General features: G+C 44.8%; 2 protein-coding genes across 2 annotated transcripts in view; both read left to right on the top strand.

Annotated features, from left to right (window-relative positions):
- Positions 1–6,489, top strand: part of zgc:171971 (uncharacterized protein LOC569690 homolog) — a 29,097-nt gene extending 22,608 nt beyond the window's left edge. The window contains exon 8 of the mRNA XM_063481802.1: positions 6,104–6,489. Within this exon, the coding sequence (XP_063337872.1) occupies positions 6,104–6,268 (165 nt within the window). The 3' untranslated portion in view covers positions 6,269–6,489. The remainder of the gene's footprint in view (positions 1–6,103) is intronic.
- A 359-nt stretch (positions 6,490–6,848) lies between these two features.
- ipmkb (inositol polyphosphate multikinase b) lies at positions 6,849–21,592 on the top strand. The gene is made up of 6 exons (XM_063481801.1): positions 6,849–8,083; positions 11,206–11,291; positions 12,654–12,750; positions 13,325–13,497; positions 17,773–17,854; positions 18,383–21,592. The coding sequence occupies exons 1-6, from the start codon at positions 7,852–7,854 to the stop codon at positions 19,141–19,143; spliced, it is 1,431 nt and encodes a 476-aa protein (XP_063337871.1). The 5' UTR covers positions 6,849–7,851; the 3' UTR covers positions 19,144–21,592.
- Positions 21,593–22,281: the final 689 nt, after the last annotated feature.

The following is a 22,281-nucleotide window of genomic DNA, read 5'->3' as shown; positions in this document are numbered from 1 at the left end:
ATGAATCTATGCTGCAAAGATTTAAGGCAGCTCTGAAGGCAAAAGGGGGTCCGACCCGTTATAAGAAAGGTGTATCTAATAAAGTGTCCGGTGATGTCTTGATGCAATGATTTCACTTTGAATTTCTTTGTATAGTTAAATCACAACAGTCCCAGGGTTTTATATTGGAGTCTTGTTTATTACCAGGTGTTCTCTGTTAGGTTGCTTTGTTCTTCCTTTTATTCTCCCCCTGAAGGGAGGGAGTGTGTAATCAGCTCCATTTGTCTGTTTGTGTGTTTGTTAGCAGTCTAGCATCCACAGTTTTCAAGATATCATTTTCCAATGTTGTGTACTCAGCAAAAACGCTGTATTACCCATGATTTCTTTATGGAACTTCACACTAAAGTTCTAGACCTCGTGGGATATGAGTACGTAGGTTTAATGTTAATTTTTTTCATTAAAAAAAAAACTTATCAGTGATACATTGTATGAAAGGTTTGGAAAGAGCAGTACAACACATAACATGTTGCCATAGCAGGCTGACATCAGCACGTTGTAATAAAAACATAAAACATCAACGTTTTAGTTTAGCTCTTGCCTTTTGGGGGAGTTGCGGTCTCTGAGTGATTTTCGTTACACCTTAGCGTCCTGTGTCCTTAGACCTTGTTGTATTTTAGTTGTGGTTACTGTTTGTATTTATGACATGTGTCCCCGGATTCTTGTTCAGTCTGTGACTGTGTTTCCTGCACTTCTCTCACCATTTCCTGATTTACTTTGATTTATTTTCCTCGTGTTTTGCTGTCTTCAGAATCAGAATACTTTATTAACCCTGAGGAAATTATGTGGTCACAGTCGCTCCAAGACATTAAGAACTGACCGAACTCAATTAAATAATACAATATATTACAAAGTTACAAATATATACAAATATATATATCCAGATATTACAGATATTAAATATATATGAATGACATTTTACTCTAAACTGTAAAACTGTTATTTGTTAAAGGATGTGCAAAAGGGTGTAACTACTGCACCCTGGAGGAGCTGGAGTACTGTGTGGTTCGGTGGTACATTTAGGTAATCTCACTGAGCATGCTCCTGTGACTGGCCAGCACATGCTGGAGTGGGCCAGTCTACAGCTGGGTCTCATGGCCCTCCCCACCCTCTGTGTTCTCCCTGTGTATACCAGATTTTGGATGCTGTTGTGGATTTTTGCATGGGCCTGAATAAACGGCTCACCCTTATTTAAATCCTCTCCTGTGGTTTGGATCCTTCTCCTCGTAGAATGTGACACAGTCATTCTCTAAGGACATAAAAACGCACAATTTGACAAGTTTTCTGTCATCACTGACAGCATGTAGAGAGAAACCTTCATCAGTCCCAGGTTTCTGAAGTCCTTTCATGTAGAAATACATTAACGGCTGCCCTTGAGCCTGGTTCTGCCAAAGGTCGTCCTGTTGAAAGGGGGTTCTTCCTCCCCAGGCCACCAAAGTGTGTAATGCTCAAATATCTTCTTTCTGCCTGGCTTCCCCAAGTATTTAGCATTGACTCACTGCTTCAGTCTTTCTCTTCAGTCTATATTAGTTAAAACATCTTTAGCCTCGACAGTTAATGTGCGAACACAAGGGTCATTTTTTATATTGAAGTTACAGGAACCCGATGAATAAATCCCACTTGGGCCTCTGTGTTGATAGACACGAAATGATGCTAAATTAGAGACATTATGTAAGCCTACAGCATAAACACTCTCATGGTACCATTAGCAAGAGCCTGGCCTGGACAGCATTTCTTAAACTGCTATCTGTTTACTGATCCCAGTATTTGTGTTTAGGAAATTTGGGGCCAATTACAGTGATAACATGAACTTTCCAACTGATACGGGTAATTGTCAGCATGATTGGGACCCTCTGAAATTATACAGGAAGATGCACAAAATCTCTTTTTCCTTCTCTTTCTCAAGAAAGACACAGCGACGATGTTAAACCCTCAGATATTTCATGACTTACTGGCTTTTTACAGGTTGTGTGCCAAGGAAAGAAAAAGCCTCATACTTTCTCACACTGTGAGCACAAAAAGACGATGTTGTTTCGATTCTCCAAAGCCACAAATGTACTTAAGTTGTATAAAACCATCACAAACCACAGACACAAACTAGAAGACGTGTGAATACTCTAGCCTACGTACTGACAGCGCTGAAACAATCATCTAATACAAGTCCTGCATTCAAAGTGTTACTTTAAATACAAGTATTATACATAATAATAATAGTATTGTAAATGTATTACAGTTTTACTCAATGCGGAAAAAATACCCCCTGTGACTCTAAGTCTCTATTATATCCTTATTGTATCATTACTCATTCAAAACTGTAAAAGTAGGTTTTTATATTTGATGCAGATTAACCAAAAATATATATATTTATAATGGATTCATCTGCTGATTATTTAACTTTAAAACAAAACACAGCAAGCAGCGGCAGGCTGCGTCCTGGCTGGTCACACCCTGGGAGTCCGCATGGGCACTGGAAAAGTCTGAACCTCCTCCACTCTCACGCCACCGGGGAACGCCAGTGGGGGTGTCGGCAGTGTCGGCCAGGACCGGATCAGAACCACCAGATTCTCAATCCACCAGATGCTTGATCCGGTCCTGGAGTTCTTCCCGCTGGCTGCGAGACACCGTGGCCTGCTCCCGCTGCACCCACCAGCTCCATCCCTGGTCTGCTGTGCACTCCCGCTGGGTTTCGGCACCACTGTAATCATCAGACGACAGACCTGTCCACATTTTTATGCTTTTCAGCATCATCTTCTATTCTCTCACGGTTGCTATACACAATACCCAGCTGCAGCTTTGTAGCTTGCAGCCACACACATCAACAACAAACATGACAACGGTCCGAACACAGACTTTAAGCCGGCGAGGCGTGATTGTGGATCCCGCTCAGGTGCATCCACCTCCCCTGCAGCGGCTCCGCAGACCACGCCCTGCCACAATGGGAATCACACTCTTTAGCCTCCCCGGAAAAGTCTATGTCTGGGTGCTGGAAATGAGAGTCCGTCTGTTAGTCAAACCTCAGATACAGAAGGAACAATGTGGTTTTCATCCAGGTCACGGAACACTGGAGCAGCTCTTTATCCTCTTAATGATACTTGAGGGTGCGTGGGAGTTTGCCCAACCAGCCTACATGTGTTTTGTCGAGGTGGAGAGGACATTTGACTGTTCAGTTTGGAGTATTCTGTGGGAAGTGCTTTGGGGGAAAGGGGTGTCTGGACTGTTGCTACCAGCCATTGGATCCTTATACAACCATTGCAAGAGCTTGGTCCACATAGCCGGTAATAAGTCAGACTTGTTCCTGGTGGGTGTTCTTCAACATGGACAGGATTTCTAGGAATAGCCAAGTGGCAGAAGGCTTCCACTTGGGTGGTCTCAGACTCTCGTCTCTGAGATGTGGCTCTGTTGATATCATCAGGTGGTGGCCTACAGCTTACACTGGAGCAGTTCGCAGTCAAGTGTGAAGGGGTGTATTGAGAATCAGCACCTCCAAGTCTGAGGCCATGGTCCTCAACTCGAAAAGGGTGGAGTGCCCACTCTGGGTCAGGGACGAGTTGCTTCCCCAAGTGGAAGAGTATCTCGGAGTCTTGTTGACAAGTGAGGGGAGCAGGAGATTAAGAGGTAGATTGGTGCTGCAGCTGCAGTGGTGCAGACGCTGTACCAGTCCGCCGTGGTGAAGAGAGAGCTGAGCGTAAAAGCGAAGCTCCCGATTTACCGGTCGATCTACGTCCCTACCCTCACCTATCGTAACAAGCTTTGAGGAGTGACCAAAAGAACAACACAGTGGATACAAGTGCCGTAAATGAGCTTTGTCTGAAGGGTGGATGGCCTCTTCCTTAGAGGCTCTCCGCAGGTTAGTGCACGCTACACTGGTCAGTTTGCAGTACTGTGATAAAGTTTGCAGTAATACTCTATGTTTAACTGGTGCAGAGAAGCTGTAGTGTTCACAGTCAGTTCTAGGTTACATCAAGAGTAGCAGACATTAAATCAGTTTATCCTAGCTTTGTACAGTCTGGAGGTGAAAAATCTTCCATAAACATCATGTAACATTGGCTTTTATCTTGTTTCTTTTTGGCATTAAAACCATTTTCAGTGGAATTGCATGTGGATCAGGAATGTCAGTGGAAAAGAAACTTTCCCATATGGCATAACCACCTGACCACTGGCAGGAAGCCAGTGGTCAGGTGGTTATCACCACTGATATTGCCCCCCTAAACAGTTTGAGTATCTACTGCCTCAGCCACCCCCACACCAATTTCAACTATACTGATATAGCACTAGTTCACAGCAGCCATCTCAAGGTGCTTTATGTATGAACCCAGGAATATTAGAGAGAAATCCCATCAATCAGATGATCTATTGTGAGCAGCAGATGGCAAATCTGGGCTGGAAAAACTCCCTTTGCAGTAGATAAAACAGGAGTGTAACCATGCTCAGGGAGGGGCAGCGAGCTGCTGTGATTGGCTGGGTGATAAGGAGAAAGAGAAGACGGAAAAAAGGAGCTTAGTGAGACCAACAACAACAAATATGAACACGCCCAAAGTAACACCAATGCCGGGAACTCCTCAGAGTGATTAGAAAAGAATTTCTCCCAAATTCATTTTACAGCAGGACAAATGTCCAAACACGGGCTCAGAGTCTCTGTCACGAACAAGCCGCCGTGCTTTAAGCTTGACAAACATGTGTCCTTTGTAGTTAAACCTAGTTTTTACCAACTACGTCTAATCTTTAAAAACGTATCCATGCCTTTGTCACATCTAGATTAGACTACTGCAACTCCCTATACACTGGTCTCCAATCTGCCCTTCTTCATAGACTGCAACTCAAAACACTGCGGCACGCGTCTTAACCAGTACTGGTAGGTTTGAGTCTAGTACCCCAATTCTCTCTGACCTACGCTGACTCCCATTAAATATCACATTGATTTTAAAATCTTATTGCTTACTTTTGAAATCATAAATAATATCGCGCTTAGCTATCTTACTGATCCTCTCAGCCTGTATATTCCTAGTAGAGCACTGAGATCATCAGACCAATTGCTCTTGGTGCAACCTAGGTCACGGCTGAAGACCAGAGGTGACCGTGCTTTCCCCTCAGTTGCACCTAACCTCTGGAGCAACCTCCTACAAGCTATTTGCACATCTGACTCGATCCAGACTTTTAAATCTCGATTGAAAACGTATCTATTTGGTTTAGCCTTCCCGGCTATCTAGAGTACGCTTCTTGTAAGTGTACTCTTATGCAAGCCCTTTTCTTCTGTTTTGTTGAACAATGTTTTGTACTGATTTTACTTTTGAAGTTTTATTTTGATATCTGCTTATGCTTGGTTAATCAATGCTCTCCACCTGCTAGCTTATTTGCATTTGTATTTTGCTACTGCTTTCACTGGACCTCTGGTTTTAAATGTGCTATACAAATAAACTGTATTGTATTGTAAACCTACAGAGTGGTCACACCAACGTTTCATTTGACTTATTTAACTTTGTTTCGCCACAAAGTTAATTATTAAATTAATTGATTGAGCATTGTTTTATAAGACACCCTGCTTTTTTTACTTAACCTGTATTTACTCTCCTCCTGTAGTTTGTGTATGAGTTAAATCTGGCAGCTGCAGCGATCTGACTCCTATCTACATGTTAGAAACAAACGAGTAACTGCATGATGGAGGATCACATTCTTTCATTTCTCAAATGCATTTAATGTGATCCAGCTGCTGCTGTTGAAGAATAAGCTACAGGAAGTGTCAGCAAACACGTCCACCTTCTCATGGATTACTGACTACCTAACAGACAATATGAGAATGTGAGAGTGGGCAGAGCTCTGTCCTGCCTGTGGTGTGTAGTACAGGAGCTCCACAGTGATGTGTGTCTCGTGTCTATCCTGAGGCAGGATGCTGATGTGGCACAATGACAACAGGCTAAAAGGAAGACCAGCACAGAGGCTCTGCTGGTGACACCTACAGACAGAACGAAACTAGCCTTTATATGTTTGGTGTTTCATGACTGCACTGTCACAGCTCTGATGACTGTCCACTCCACGTGCATTCTGACTTTCATTCTTCTTCTCTCCAAAGCATACCTCCACCTCTCTGGACGCTCTTCCACCTCTCCCTACGGATCATAATGTCATCTGCAAACATCATAGTCCACAGAGACGCCTGCCTGACCTAATCTTACAGTCTGTGCAAAGAGGAAGGAGCTCAGAGCAGATCCCGGGTGTGATCCCACGACCACCGTGAACACCTCACCACTGTCTCTCTGGCCTCCCTGCACCACCCTCACATACATCTCTGCCACTCCTGGCCTCCTCATGCAGATCCATAAAGACACAGTGAAGCTCTTTCTGACCTCCTCTATAATAAACATCATATCTGTAGTGCTCTTTCTCAGCATGAAGCCACACTGCTGCTCACTGATCATCACATGTTCAAACTACTTGTTATATGTTTGCTGTGCCCAAATAAAGTGTATCTCATGTCATTACTGACTTATTTAAGCTAAAGACATATTATTTTATACAGTTCGTTTTCTCCGTCCCATTATTTTCACTTCAGGTTTGTTCAGGTTTTATGTCTATTTTTTATTTTTGATTGTGGTTTTGATCTTTTGCACTGTCTTCTTCAAACCACGTTCTAACTATTTTTGGGTTATACAAATAGAGTTTATTATTAGACTCGCAGTAATATCTGATTGTAACCGAAACACTGACACGCTTTTTATATTTAGTCACGTAAGAGTAAAATGTATTTCATGGAAAATGCAAATGAAGGCACGTGTGCTGCCGTTCATGAATGAAAATTGATGGTTTTGCGACAGTACTGGCAAGTGTCGCAAACGTGTGGGAGGCTTTGAGCTGCTCGTTACGTAGAGGCTGCCGCCTACACTGACCTGGATATCTGTGGCCGAGGAACGCCGACCTCGTTTCATATCAGTGCTTTAGGACTGCGGCACAGCGCGCGGACCTGTTTTCAGCTGCAGGGCCCTCGTGCTGAAGGCTTTGAACAGCAGCGGTGTGTCCGCGAGGACGGACTGTTAGCAGCCTAATGGACAGGATCGATAACAAGGCCGGGCTGAGGACAGTTATCGTGTCATGTCTGTGTGTCATGGTCTCTGATCACGCCGTGTGTCTGACTCGCTGCTGCGTGGAACAGGGTCTCTGTATCGTGCACCTCCGTTTACTCCGACATCAGTATTTACTTCTCTGAAGCAAGGAAGTGGAGCTGGCGGAACTCGGAGAACGTGAGACCGGAAGTTGTGTGACTTGACCGCCATAATAAAAGCCCTAAGTAGTTTTGTTTACGCTTATAAATGGCTTCTGGGATTAAACAGAGGAGTACAACTGGAACAAAACTACAGCCAACTTGTCATTTGTAAAATAACGTTTCGTCCTTTGCCAGTGCCGTGTATCCCGAATGATCTATCTACGTTGGTTGGCTTTATTTTGGAGTGTGCGAGCGGAAGTCGCCCTTGGCTCTGCGTGCGCTGACACTGGTAGGAAGTGGGATGTGGCCAGGATGTATTTATGCTGCTGTCCGAGATGTGAGAGTCACTAAATCAGCTCTGCCTTTGGAGCCCGTGTTCCCCGGCGCTCACAGCGGGGGTACGCTCACTGACGCTGCCCGTCAGCGTGGTTTGTGTCAGGGGTCGAAGCAGCGGCCGGAACCGCTGTGCTGTCCCCGCCTGGACGGCACCGTGCCCGGGAACAGTTTGTTGAATTTGTGCGCGTGGCTGTAGCCTGAGCTTTACGTAATGACAGCATGTGAATGACATGTTTGGCGTGTGACTTTCTTGCCCAGCACTGCACATCCACGGTTTTAAACACATGTCAAGAACTCAGCCTCAGATGATGATGGAGTCCTCTGTCGCGCTCGGCAGGCTGGAGCTGGCCCACAGCTCCTCCGCGGGTGGGGTGACCTCTCGGCTCCCCGGAGGCGCACCCCCTAAAGAAAAACCCGGCCAGCCACCCTCGGGGCTCCAGAGCCAGGCTCACCTGAACGGCTGCGTCCCGCTGTCACATCAGGTGGCGGGTCACAAGTATGGAGTGGATAAAGTGGGTAAGTCACCTGCACTTACAGTTCCTGTCACAGAAACACCTCTGTGCTCGCCTTCGTGTGACTTCATGTTAGCTGGTTATTCAAACGGAGATCTGACTTAATCCTGACAGGTGTTAACGCACCTTTAACATGCAGACACTCACTCCTTTGTTTGTCCTTATCATAGAATCCGCGGTCACCAAAGAAGACTGCAGAGGCATCAGCTATTTAGCAGACGTGTCTAATGTCCATGTGTGCAAACAGCAAACTTACACACTGGACCTTTTTGAGTGTTTTCCATGATAGGAACACATGTGACAGTTTCCCTTTGCAGTTCTCTCTGTGCTTTGCAAACGTAGCGTTCTACAGTATCATTTGGAGTGTTCGTTGAAATACCAAAATTCAGAAAGTTGTCCATCGTCCTGCTTGCTGCAGTGTAGGGGTGAGCATTAGAGACTCAAAATTCAGGAAAACATATTTTCTGTATTTGTGATACAATGTGGAAACAATGACTGGAGAACACTTTGATGATGGTTGCAAGCAGAAGCATTTATAAGTTTAAGTATCCTCCTTTTCCAGGGAGTTACTGTCACCAATGACATATTTCCTAATTTGAAGTATGAATCAAGTTCCCAGCAGTGTTATAGTGCAACAGTAGTGACACAGCGTGAGTCACCTGTAGACACAAGTGTAGCCTGAGCAGTTTTTTTGTTTTTAGGTGTGCAACTACTGCTGAACACTTCAGCTTGAGCTCCGGCTCTCAGAGATACCTGGACTTGTCTTAGTGTTCCCACACTATGGAGCGTAAACACATGGGATTACTTTACCAGTGTTATCATGGTATGAAGGAGGTGTACCTATAATACTGGAGACACTATTATATGGCACAGTTATGACACAAAGAGGCTGCCAGCTTCATACGAATCAATATGACTGTCGATAGTATTATAACAAATATATCCCAGTGCAACAGAGTAAAGGTGTCCCACAGCCTGTTTCACAGTAATGGTTGTGCAGCGGTCAGCTGTCTTTGATCACGTAGGCCACAGGTACCGTACAGCCTCGATGTCAGATTTGATGGCCACGCTCTGTCCACCTGACGTAGTCGCGTCTTTACAGCTCCATCACTTTGAGATTTTGCTTTAAGAAAGACGTTTTTCATGCAGCTGCACGTCTCTTATCAGTTCAGCTTCTCTCTGGAGACTGTGTTCCTCATTCATCACTCCATATCTGCTGCTGTGTGGTTTCACAATCACCAAATATTTGAGATTGGCTTCTTGCAGCCTGAAACATTGTGTTTGAGAACCTCCTGCTCTGGATGAGTACTGAGAGTACTTTATTTATTTATTTCCTGTAAATCAGACGTTTATCTGTTTATTGGATTATTATTTAGGTACAAGGGGCAAAATCTCATCACTAGATATCGGTACATTGCAGATTGCCAGTGAGTGTATGCTGTCAGTCTGCTGTTTACCTCAGCTGTCAATACGTGTCCACGTCTGTTTGCCCTGAAGGAGGCTGTAAAACTCTGGAGTCAGTGAAACTGTCCAGCGACAGCGATACTGAGCACTGCTGTTTCTGCAGCTGTTAGCTGACAGTGGCTCTAACATCACTGGAACTCGCACTCAGTACACTCTCATATGATACGAGAGTGTATGCAAGCTGTTTATCAGAGGAGGAGTGTGATTATTAGGACTCAAGCCGGACATAATGTTAGCTCAGAATCAGATGTTGTTGTTTGGCCAGCTCACGTTCAGGTGTCTGTTGGCTCACATGGATAATTTACTGACAGTAAGTAACTTTGGTAAATATGGGGAATAAATGAAGATGTTTACGCAGTGATTATGCTGATCAGGCTGGCTGACTCGGTTATTTGTTTTAAACAAACAAACATCTCAAGAACAGAATGAATATTAACAAAGAGCACTTAAGCTCCAACTAACGGGCGTAGAAAAGGACTGTTGTGGCTTTTATGACAGTTGTAGAACAAGTTGAGCTTGTCTAATCTCCTCCCACTGTTTCCACAGGGCTCTGCTGCTTCTGTGGTGTTAAAGGTGTTTTTCTCTGCCACTGTCCAGGTGTCAGGTCTGAGCAGTTGCTCTTCCTGCGAACAGGAACAACACGAAACAGTCTCCATAAGATTCTTCGTCATGACCGGAAATATGTTTGGTTTAAGTGAGGTTTGGATAGACTGTACCACATGACACGTGACACACACCCACTGGCTCTGAATTCCCTGAATGCCCTGCCCTATTCTCACAATCCGACTTAATTGTAGTGAGCTGGAGGGTTAAAAGGACATGTTTGACTGGATATTTGCATTCAGAATAAGTTTTCTTGGCCTGTGTGAAATAGCAGGTCTGTGCACATTTTCTCTCCGTCTTCTCACTTTTGGGTGGGGTCAGTGTCATGGCTGCAGACCCTACAGAAGCTGCACAGCTGTGTCATTGTCTATGGCACAATATTTGATTACAACACTTTGTGTTGGTGCAGCAGCAGGTGTCACAGGTGCGACTGTGGTGTAATGATGGTGCCCACTCATGATCTCTGCTGCATTTCAGAAGCATGACGACTTTGTTTGGTTGGCTTTGTTTCAGCAGCCTTACATGGCTGTAAACACGTAACAGTGACACTCCCTCACAATCACAATTTCCTTTTCAAAAGTGTTTCAAGTTTTTCTGACTTGAGCTCTGCTGCTTGTAGCCTGTGTGAACTAATATGAACCGCTGCCCACTACAGTGGGCAACTCTAGTTTTCATTTGATGGTGGTTATTTTCCTCTGTGCAGCCCATCATTGTCCAAACACAACATATTCCCACCAATAAAATACCAGCAAACTGTAAGAGACGTGAATGTATTTGTGGCCGTGTCAGAGAGCTCGTATTTGTCATGTGGTGTAAATGTGGTGTGAGTGAATCATTAAGTGTTGTGTTGTACTTTATTTCCTCTCTGTGTGTTTCCTTCAAACCTTTGATTTAAGAAATTTATTATAAAGCTCAGTGCTGAATGAATTGTTTATGGTTAAACTGTTAAGGTGTCTTTAAATCATCGTCTTACTGTCCAGCACCTGGAGCCATCGGCCTTTCACAGAGCTTATTTTTGTAAGTTTCCATTTTCAGTGCCGTCTTTTGTGTTTCTTGCAGGTATTTTGCAGCATCCAGATGGAACAGTCCTCAAACAGCTTCAGCCTCCACCCAGAGGTCCACGAGAGATGCAGTTTTACAGCATGGTACACACACACACACACATACACACACACACACACACACACACACACACACAACCCCGTTCAGCTATCTTAGTGAGGACCTTCATTGACATAATGCTTTCCCTAGCCCCTAACCCTAACCATTAAAAATGAATGCCTGACCCTTACTCTAAACCTAACCAAAACCTAATTGTAACCCTGACACTAAAACCACATTTTGAGTCTCAAAAATGCCTTCAAACTCGTGGGTACTGGGATTTTGGTCCCCACAAGTATAGTAAACTACCAATTTTTGGTCCCCATGAAGACGTTAATACCCGTACTCACACACACCGTACCGGGTCACATGGTCTCTTTGAAAATGGCCCAAAAAATAAAAACAACATTTATGTCTCAAAATATTGTTTTTAAAATTTGTGCGCTTTGCTTTCAAAATAAAACTGCGATATTTTAAGGAGATTAGCAATAAACATGTTTCTGGTGATAAAGTAAAAACATATAAATGCTGCTCAGTAAGTACATGAAGGGCATTAACAGCCTTGTTTTCCACCTCTGCTGTCACAGAGGACGCAGGTTTACAGCGTGAGTCACAGACGAGTACCAAAGCAGCCTGGGTAGCTTTTTGTTTGTTTGTTTTTGGGTTTTTTTCCTCCTATTATATTTCACGTGTAACATAATGGCTTCACACTTTAACTTAACCTTGTGACTGTTCAGAAGCTGCACGATGCTGTCTCACAATAAAGCTCAAATATGTTCTACCCAGGCTGTTGGGTCTTGGGTGGAGCTGCTTAAAGTTCCCCCGGGGTCACCGGGTCAGATGTAGCTCACGGTCAGTTGAGCAGGTGTTGGATGGATGAAGAAATGTAAATTCCTAATTACCAGTACAGGTAGCCACAGTGAGCTGCTTCACTGTTTTCTTTAGAGCTTAACACTGAGTCAGGACGGAGTCTGAGGCTAACGTGTGGCTGTCGTTTGACGTGATCCCAGCAGCAGGCCCACACTGACCAGCATCGCTCCCAGTTTCCAAAACTTTACTAAGCTCAGGAGGCAGTGTCATCAAACACATGCTTGCTCTTTGTTTTTTAAACAGTTTATACCTTTAACCTTCAGGACACTTTAAAACAATCCCAGTATTAACAGATGTAGCCACCCTTCGGTTCCAGTACACTGACCTCTTTGCACTCACTATAAAGAGCCTGAATATTAACAGTTATTTTCGTCGTGGGAGGCACTAATACCAAAGAAGATTGTTCAGTTCTTTGTTGCACCATCTTCCTTTTCTTCATGCCGTCCTGAGAGATGATTTTAGTTACTGTAAAAGCTTTGGCAGGTACTTATTCACATAGAGATAAACCATCGTATGGCATTCTGTGTCTGTCCTAGGTTTATGCAGAGGACTGCTGCGATCCCTGTCTTCTCGAGCTCCAGACTTATCTGCCCAGATACTACGGCACCTGGTCCTCTCCTGACAGGCCCAACGGTAAGGCCGTACTGTGGCATCACACGGACAACAGCTAGTGTTAGCCGCTAAGGAGAAAAGACAAAAAAGCTAATAGTGAGTTTAACTGTCTCCTCTCTGCACACACTGTTTACCTGTGTGTAAGCAAAGATGTCTCAGATCAGCAAACAGAAACCTGAGAGCTTCTGACCCAGTGTACTCTGGGACCTCCAGCTCCAAATACCAGTACAGACTCTGACATTTTACTGTAACAGGAAACAGTCTCTCAGTAAGGATCTGTAGCTGTCCACAGAGTCTCGACCAAAGAGAAAACCGCTGTATGTTAGATCCTCGATGAGAGCTGAGATCTGTGAAAGCTTCAGCACGGGATTCGTGTTCATTTCCATCCTTGTGCGTCCAGATGAGGTGTGATTGTTGGTGTAGGTTCAACCTTCATAAATGGCTTGCACTGTGGGTGTGTCTTCATATTATTTTATTCTTACATGAGGTAGATTTTTTTTTTTTGATATACCAACAAGCTCCGTGAACGTTCATCATTTCACCAACAACCAGACAAAAAAAGACAAACTAACAGCTTCTGTTGTGACTGACACAGACCTGTACCTGAAGCTGGAGGATGTGACTCGTCACTTCATCAAACCCTGTATCATGGATGTGAAGCTGGGCCAGCGGAGCTATGATCCGTACGCCTCACAGGAGAAACGGGAACAGCAGATCAGAAAATACCCGCTGATGGAGGAGATCGGGTTCCTGGTGCTTGGCTTGAGGGTGAGTTTGAGTCATGGTGCTGTGACAGTAAAAGCACGCGCTGGTTTAAATGCAGGCCTGCAGATCAGTCGGTGTGAAAAGTCCAAATGCAGAGTCTTTGTGTGAAGAGCCAAATATCCACCCCTGAGTGTTTCTGTAGGAGTTAAGAAGGTGAGTAGAAGGTGCAGTCGAATATCACTGATAACTGCGTGAGCGCCTCTTTAAAAGCAGCCTTTGGCAGTTTGTGGAGGAGAAACATCAGCAGTGATCTTAGAGAAGCAACTGTTGCTGCCCATCACTGTGGGAACACTGGGAGGTAACAGCTGCCAGTCGGTGCGGAGGCCCCAGCAAATTCACCCCAACATCAGACTGTGCATTGCTCCAAAAACCCAAGAGCAACATCTCCCCCATCAGACCTCAGTCAGCATGTTAAATGTTGACATTCATGACAGTGCAGTTGGAAAACGACTGACCAAGCTTGGCTCGTTTGAAAGCGTTCCCAGAGAAAGCTCGTTCTGTCTAACAACACGGCTGCAAAGCTGCATCAGAACGAAGCAGCGCCAACGCCTGACAGCAGCTGTCAGCACACTGGTGGAGGGAGGACGAGGGGCTTGTTCTGCAGGCTGTGGGTCTAATGTGAGACTCGGAGGTTGACTGATCTTATAACTCGCACATGTTTCAGTGTCTTTCGTGTCAGTGACGCTGAAGGTGCTTAGTATGTAAAATGTAACTGTGCATTGACATGACTCGGCTGTAAAAGTTGCATCTTTTTACCAACACGTTTAGACACCTTTGCTAGTTACATCTGCTAAGACAGCTGCATGCATGCAAACAAAGAACATGTGCATGTAGAAAGGCTGGTGTTGGTTCCAACACAGACTCGCATCTTTATTTTCACAGTATTAGTAAAGCTGATGTCTGCAGTAACCTGCAGGAGGAAATATCTTTGCTGCACAAGGTCACAAATCACTACGATAAGAAGAACGAGTAACGTTTGCCCTGAGAAATGCCGTGGAGTGGACCTGGAAATGGGTTAATCTTTAACCCTGTAATAAATCAGCTGAACAGTGCACGGCGCTTACATGTGCATGCACACCCACAGTCACACCCACTTGTGTCCACACCAAACAAACAGATAAGAGGAACGACAGAGAGAGCTTATCTGTTTGAAAGAGAGTCACATAGCGAAACCTTTATCAGGTCGATCAGTTTCCATTACAACTTGTCATCGTTATCATCCTCAGTAAGAGTGCTGGTTTGGGCTTTCCTCTGCCGGGACAAACAGAAAACACCTACTTCAAGAGTGTGATCGTGATACAGGCCAGCGTTGGGTTTCATGCTCACTCCTGATACTGTCCTTTATTTGTCTTTGAACAGATGTTTAAAAGCATTAATCTGAATGTGCCACGCCGCTGAGCTCTGACTCCAGGACTGCATTCAGTGTTTTCACACCTCCAGCTTGTTTGCTGTGGTGTCAATGTGTTGATGATTTTTGCAAACTTGTTTTCACTTCTCCTCCTTTTATTGGTGTGATGTGTTTGGGTCAAAGGCAGGAGAGTCAATGAAGTGCAAAGGCCGCCAAACAGGTTTTTAGTGGAAGAGCCCACTCGTTCTGTGTCTGGGACTAATCTGAGATGAAGTGAGCATAGAGTACAGAGGGCTCATTGAACTAATGGTAACACAAAGGTTGAATTTTGGGGCTTTTTCCCCAAACTTTCTATTTAGCACAGATGTACCACCCTGTAACACCAACTCTATCACATTAGATACATTTTCTCCCCTTTTGCTTCTGTCTGTTTAAGATCAAATGTACAAAACATGCAAAATGTAGCAAAAATGAGATGCACACATATACAGAGATATAAAAAAGTAAAATCCCTGTGCGTGATTGTCTGCCAGAGGCCTGGGAGCTTTAGGGTCCTGTGCAGTATCTCTGCTGTTCCTAGGACTGCATCCTTCATGGTGGAGATCTCAGATGTCGTTGCTGGGATCTGCTGAAGATCTGGTCCTCATCACCCGATGCAGATCTTGGTAACCAGGGCGACGTTTGAGCCGCTATGGCTTCAGTTATGTCTCGCTCGTACAGCCTGGGGACCTTTAGTGGATACAGACGGCCGGTCAGTTTACAGGGTGAGAGAGTGTGCGGTGTGAAAGAGGGGAAGGATACGTGTGATTCAGTGCTGACACGTCATGAATGTGTTTTGCAGAAATGAGTAATAAGTTTCTAGACGACAGTCTCTGTGTGAAGAGTGTTCAGCATTGACCGATGGGCTGACGGAGCAGCAGCTTTATAGCTCCACACCCTTTGTAAACGGCTCATAAAATGTGATGTCTGCGTGTGGACTTTAGCTGAGTGCTCAGTGTTTATCATGTGGTCTCTGCAGAGAAGGCTTCTGCACAGAACAATAGGACACTGCACAGCAAACGTATCCCAAAGGAACCTGTTTGTGTTGGTCTAAAGTATGAAGCTACGCATGTTTTACGGAGGTCAGTTAAATAAACATGTCAGCATGTTTGCAGTGTCCGTGTGAGTGTATGAGTATCACATGCACTGCCATTTATATAGTACTTTTCTAATATTACTGAACACTCAAAGTACTTTAAACTGCAAGAGCAGTTTCCATCATACAGCCCAGTTTGATCTTAGGTGGGTCGGACCAGTGAGAAGCTACACACATAATACCTGAGATATTTTTAATATAAGAAAAAGAATATTTCTCAGTTTATTTTGGTAAGTAAATGAAAGAAATCTGTCAGCATCACTCTTTAGGCTCAAACTGTAAGTGGTAAAAGTGTAAGATTTAGATAACATTATTTATGCCTGAATTGGAGATTCATTCTGGAATTACAGAAATCTAATTCCTAATGGCTCTGGTGTAATATGAATGGGGAAGGTCTGGAGTAGGGATACAGATGTTGCTTGAACCCATGTTGCTCTAACCACGTTGGCTCCGCCCACTAGTATTCTGGTTGAAATGGGGAACACGGCTAACGAGGAAAGGCAATAAAGGCCACTCTGAATTCATCACAGCTCATTCTCCCAGACGTTAAACTTCGGTTAGAGCAATAACAACGCTACAGGCGGGTCAGCATTCACAGGACTGAACATTGGACTCGGCTTAATCACAAAACATCATGTCTGTGTGTAGGTTGTTGTACTGCCCTCTGCTGGTGACAAACACCTTAGTGCAGCTTTAAGTCAAACACTGATTATTCAGTAAAAATAAAGTTCTATTGTAAAAGTAAAAAGGTTTAAAAATGCTAATCTGGGAAACATTTTACAATAACATCACACTAGTTACACTGTGTACAGTTACAGTGCTGCTACATCACTGCTGGTAATCCTCACAGTCAGAATCATGTGAGTGTTTATGAATGCCATGCTATGGAGGAGTAATGCTGTATAAATGATCAATGAAGCTTATACTAATACCTTAGTAATGCTAAAGTTGGAGTGCTCTCTATAGACTGATTCTAAATGCTGTAAACATTCATCAGCATTATTCTGGAGCCTTTATGCTACTGACAGCAGCGCTGTGGGTATGCATCACCATGATCTGCTACCATCAGAGCGCAGGGTTAGCACACTGATCTGAGGGCCTTCCTGTCTACTTAAGTTGTTTACGTAGAGAGGATGCTGCTGTTTGCTGATCGCTCTCTTCCTGATGATGGAAACAGAAGACAGCGTGTCATTATTATGCTAAAACAAAGATGTTACAGTTGATTCAGTTAGTTTGGCTCTAAATCCATTTTGAGGGTTGTTTTTTAATTTGTGGAATCTTTGTCATGGCTGTCTTGATTTTTAGATTGTAGTGAATCCCCTTATCGTTCATGATCATGTGATTGCAGACGTAAATATGGTTAAAGGCTCCCAGCATGCATTGTGGCATGGGTTTGTGGACAGAAATGTCAGTCTGAAAGAGCTGCACAGTGTTTGAGTCGCGGCTCTGAAGCTGTGTCGGTGTGTAACTCTGCATTCAGCACGTTAACAGAAGCTCCTGAGCTCGAACCACTGCTGCAGAGTTACACACACACACACACGTTTGTGTAGTTCTGGGCCACTAGGTGGAGGCAGCGTTCAGATCCCGTTCTCTCATTGGCTCACTGTCCTGACCGATCAGGCCTCGTCACAGCTCACAGATGTTGTTGTGCCATCTTATTCCAGCAGGAAGTCCAGGAATCTTCTGGCTTTGCTGCCAGCTGCTGAATAAATGACTCTGAGAACAGTGACGCTGTGTTTCAAACCAAAGCTAATGCAGACGTTTGTTTTAATGTCAGATTTTCTTGTATTCTCAGGTGTACAAGGTGTGCACGGACACTTTCGACTCCTATGATCAGCATTATGGAAGAGGATTGGTTAAGGACACTCTTAAAGATGGTATGTATCTGTGTGTGTGTGTGTGTGTGTGTGTGTGCGTTTGTATGTTTGATGAAATTTAAACAGGGGTTTTACTCCCCCACCCCAGGGTTACGCAGCATGTCCCAAAGCTCATATCATGCTGTAGTTTGTTGAACATGACATTGAATGCTCCTCCACATTCACCAGGTCTCTGTGCTGGGATGTGGACGCTGTGTGAGTCTGTGCCAGTCAAAGGCAGGTCTGAAGGAACAAAGGGGCTCCAGCCTGATACTGTTTAAACCTTGTTTGTCTCTCATTTCTTCCTGTTGAAGCTCTGCCTGGAACCTTGTTAAGATTCAAACATGCAAAATAGGATTTTTTTACCATTTTTCAGCTGATCTGAACCTTCTGATCGGCCTGTGTTAGCATGATGTACATAACAGTGTGCAGCGTGATTACAGTAATGTGTTACACTGGCACACATAGTGGAGACACAGGCTGCACTTTAGTTGTTATTGTTGTTATTATTGTTGTTATTATTATTGAACGTCTTCTCCTGTCCACCAGGCTTGTCTAAATTCTTCCATAATGGAGTTAGCCTGAGGAAGGACGCCGTGGCGGCGAGCATCCGCAGAGTGCAGCGGATCCTTCGCTGGTTCGAGTCCCAGCACCAGCTGACTTTCTATGCCAGCTCCCTTCTGTTTGTCTACGAAGGCCTGCCCTCCTCTTTCTCTTCATCCTCCCTGTCCTCCCTCCTCAGCAGTCCATCCATCAGCCCCACTGTGATGGTAAAAACGCCCACGTCTTTGTCATCAGGTGAAGGCGGCACGGAGCGGAAAGCCAGACAGGGAAGGCTGGGGCAGGGAGAGGAAGTGGCCGAGTACAACAACAACAACATCCAGGTGGCAGAGCACTGGGACTACAGCCTGGACGCTGTTTATTCCAATCGCAGGAAAGGTGAGGATGGTCACAGGGGAGACGGTGGTGCTGTGAGCGCCGTGTCTGGAGACGGCGTCTCAGCACCGGGTGAGGAGGACAACTCTGCATGGAAACAGGCGCGTGAGCTGCAACGACCACCTAATGGGAACGGAAACAAATCCCAACTGCAAGGGAAGGATGTGGACAGAGAGGACGGCAGGAGGAGCGGGGAGGAGGCGAAGGACCGAGGAGGCGACGAAACGGAGAGCGGTGCAGGAGACGCAGAGGTGGAGGTCAGGATGATCGACTTTGCTCATGTTTTCCCAAGTGAGAGCCAGGATCACGGCTACATCTACGGCCTGAAGCGCCTGCTGACGGTGCTGGAGCAGATCCTGTGTGATGCCGCGTAGAGCTCGCTCAAACAAACCCCGCCTCCTGCTGAAACGACGAAGCATCATCTCACCTGACTGTGTGCGTGCAGCGGAGGCAACTGGGCAGCTGTGTTCTTCAGCACTACATGCACTAACCAATCCATGAAGGCATTAGGACCTCACACAGCGCGTCTGCAGCTCACTGATGCTCACACAGGGTCACCTGACCTCAGCGATCAGTGGTTTGAGTATCTGATGCCACGGCCAGTGAAACTGACGGCACGTAGTGTAAAATGATTGGAAGGTGTCGACCGTACCTCTGATAACGCTGCCGATGGCTCTGCGGTGTCTCGCTTTCAGGAGCGAGCTGCAGATCACAGATCTCATCTAATCCACTCACCACCTCAGTCCTGATGTTTCCTGTCAGCTGTGCAGACGGAGGGATTTAGTTTTTCCTGGATTCACAGGGTCAGGATTGCGGTGACTTCTATGCAGTCTGTCTGTAAACTACCTAAAGCTCCACTGCTCATGCTGACACTTGCTGATCATCTTATCATTCACAGGGCTTAACTGGATTCATTTATGTTTACAGTGTGGCGTCAGATTCCTAAACCAGGGCTGGAAAGCAGAAGTGAGTCAGGGATGAGGCGGGCCTGTTGAGCTCCACAGTTGTTGTTCATACCACTGTCTAAACATGTCTAACTCAGGTATTTACTGTAAGAAACAACTTAATGTTAGTGCTACCGTGCTCCTCATCCCGCCTCAGCCATGGTTTGTTTGGTCTTCGACACGATCGAGCTCATCGATGTCGACCTCGGAGTCCCGGCGTTGACCCGCCGTCTTTCACCGTGGCTGCTTTTGTCCTTGTAAACGTCGAGCTGCCATATCATCCTTTCAGACGCCCGTCTGCTTTTCTCTACATTTGGATTTATCGTGATGACTCCAGTGCCATTGTTCTGTTGTTAGCTTAGTTCAGTGATTTTAAATTGATCGTGTGAGGAATTCATTTCTAACTGGGTAACAATTGGAAAATCAGCCATTATAATTGTGAAGGGATTGTGTGTGTGTGTGTGTGTTTGTGTTTCAGGCTGGTAGAAGGGACGTGCTGTACTGATTAACACACGATGTGCTTGTGGTATAAGCTGAGATGATTCCCTAAGGATTGTTTTAAGATTGTAGGAAAAAGCTGGAAAGTGAGCGAATGCTGGAGAGCAGCAGCCGTGGGCACAAACGTCAGAGTCCCAACTCGTTCTTACACGACTCTCAGCTGAGGGCAGCTTTGTGTTTGTTAGTGCTTTGGTAGGATGGAGCCTGCTGCAGATGACTGTATCACACCAAGTTCAGGCCCCAAAGCTGCTCCGGGTTTTCTTGCAGTCCTTGGTCTTGGTAACGAGGCTAATATTAGTGTTTTAGAAATGATGCAGCTCCGGGAACAGGAAGTCCCCGCTGGATGTGGGCGAGAACGAGTAGTAACAGTTAAAGACTGCTATTCTTAAAAATGTGACTGTTTGTCACGATCTCAAAGTTTATTTAAATTGTCGACGAGTATTTTTTTATCTCTTGTAAATTCAGTGCTGAAATATCTGCTTCCTGTCTTTTATTTTGGAATCTTACCCCTTCCTGTCTTTGACCTGGAATGGCAATAATCCCCCTGCTGATACAAGGCAGCGTTCTGGAAAAGCGTTCGGCGGTGCTCGTGATTGATGCTGTTGCGTTGTGTGAACGCTGTGGCTGTGACGCTGAGCTGCCTGGTGGGGGCAGCACGACCGTCTCGCCTCTGCACCGTAACTCCAGCTGAATCACATGACATAAGGAAAATCTCAAAATCCTGATGTTTTGTAAATGAAACTGATGAAATGTATTTGAACTGTAATGTGAACCAAAAGCAAAGGTTGACACTTTTCTCTAACTTTGCTTCTTTTTTATAATTTCCATTGATTTTAGGTTAATCTCTTAAAGGATGTTTACGGGAATTTTTTTTAAGCGCTGCCTTATTTTCTGGTAAAACATCTGGATCATGATCATTGTGGCAGCTTGTGAGTCTCTGAGCCTGCTGTGTCGTGGCTAACTAACAGAAGGGCATTGCTTATGAACAATCGTTAACCGAGTCAGGGCGTGTCCCTGGGGCCCGGCGTCTCGGTGCAGGCGGGCAGCTTTACCAACAGCACGGCCGCTTTGTTCCCAACATGAACCTGATGACAGCAGCGTGTTGGTCTGCTAACACTGGTCACAGGTTTGTGACATTTCTCATCTTATTCCTTCTTCACTTTACAGCCAATCAGATGAAGCATATCATATTATTTCTGTCGTTGTTGTCGTTGTTGTTGTTTTCTCCCTTCACCTTTTGCTCCACTCATTTGTGCATCAATCTCTTTCCCAGTACTTTAAGTGCAAACTGAAAAAGTCCGAATCACTGACTTACTAAATTGTAACAACAATCTGCCTAATTACCCAAATTTATTCATTTGCATCTCAACTGTAATATAAAGTCAAAGTGAATAAAAACTTTAATCTGTTTTGAGTGCTTGTCTGCTTTTTAAAACAAGACTGCACTGTTCATCTTAAAGAGCTTTTACATATGACCTCTTTGCTCTAACAGGAAGGTAAGATTCAAAATGTTGAAAATAAAGTTGACATATCGAATCAAACTCTGTTTAGTGAGTTAGAAGAAGGAAATGTGGATGCAGAGTGCCGTTCTGAATCTCTTCAGGAAAAAGAGCTTAGGTTTAAAGGTTTAATCTGTTCCTGAACCTCATTTGTTCAGGTATGTTTACATCAGGATCCAGCCATCCTTCAGCCTGATTTTACTTTTCAGGAACTGGAAGTCACAATGAGGCAAATCCAGGATGTTTTTTGCACACTGGGACACACCACACTTAAAGAAAAAAAATAATAATTTTGAGGCTTACTCCAGTTACCACTAAAGAGTGGACATGTAGCAGCAGATGGAAAGTGAAGAGTCACAGCAAACTGCAGAGAGGAGAAATTTAACAGGGTGCATTTGGAAAGTGTAAAACTGCCAAAGCCAGCATGAGCTTCATCATGCGATCCTCAGTTAACATGAGGGTGTTCTGATCTTTTCAGCCAATCAGAATCATTTTGGCAGTGTTTGAGTTTTCCGTGTGACATGGGAAGACCTCTGGTAATCTCCTACAATGTTCAGTAGGGGCGGTCGTG

The sequence above is a fragment of the Pelmatolapia mariae genome, linkage group LG8, assembly GCF_036321145.2.
Source record: "Pelmatolapia mariae isolate MD_Pm_ZW linkage group LG8, Pm_UMD_F_2, whole genome shotgun sequence".
NCBI lineage: Eukaryota > Metazoa > Chordata > Actinopteri > Cichliformes > Cichlidae > Pelmatolapia > Pelmatolapia mariae.
This window is presented reverse-complemented; position numbering and strand designations above follow the sequence as displayed.

Coding starts and splice junctions, on each gene's coding strand:
- ipmkb (XM_063481801.1), top strand. CDS start 7,852: ATGTCAAGAACTCAGCCTCAGATGATGATGGAGTCCTCTGTCGCGCTC. Junction 8,084..11,205: donor GTATGGAGTGGATAAAGTGG/GTAAGTCACCTG, acceptor TGTTTCTTGCAG/GTATTTTGCAGCATCCAGAT. Junction 17,855..18,382: donor TAAGGACACTCTTAAAGATG/GTATGTATCTGT, acceptor CCTGTCCACCAG/GCTTGTCTAAATTCTTCCAT.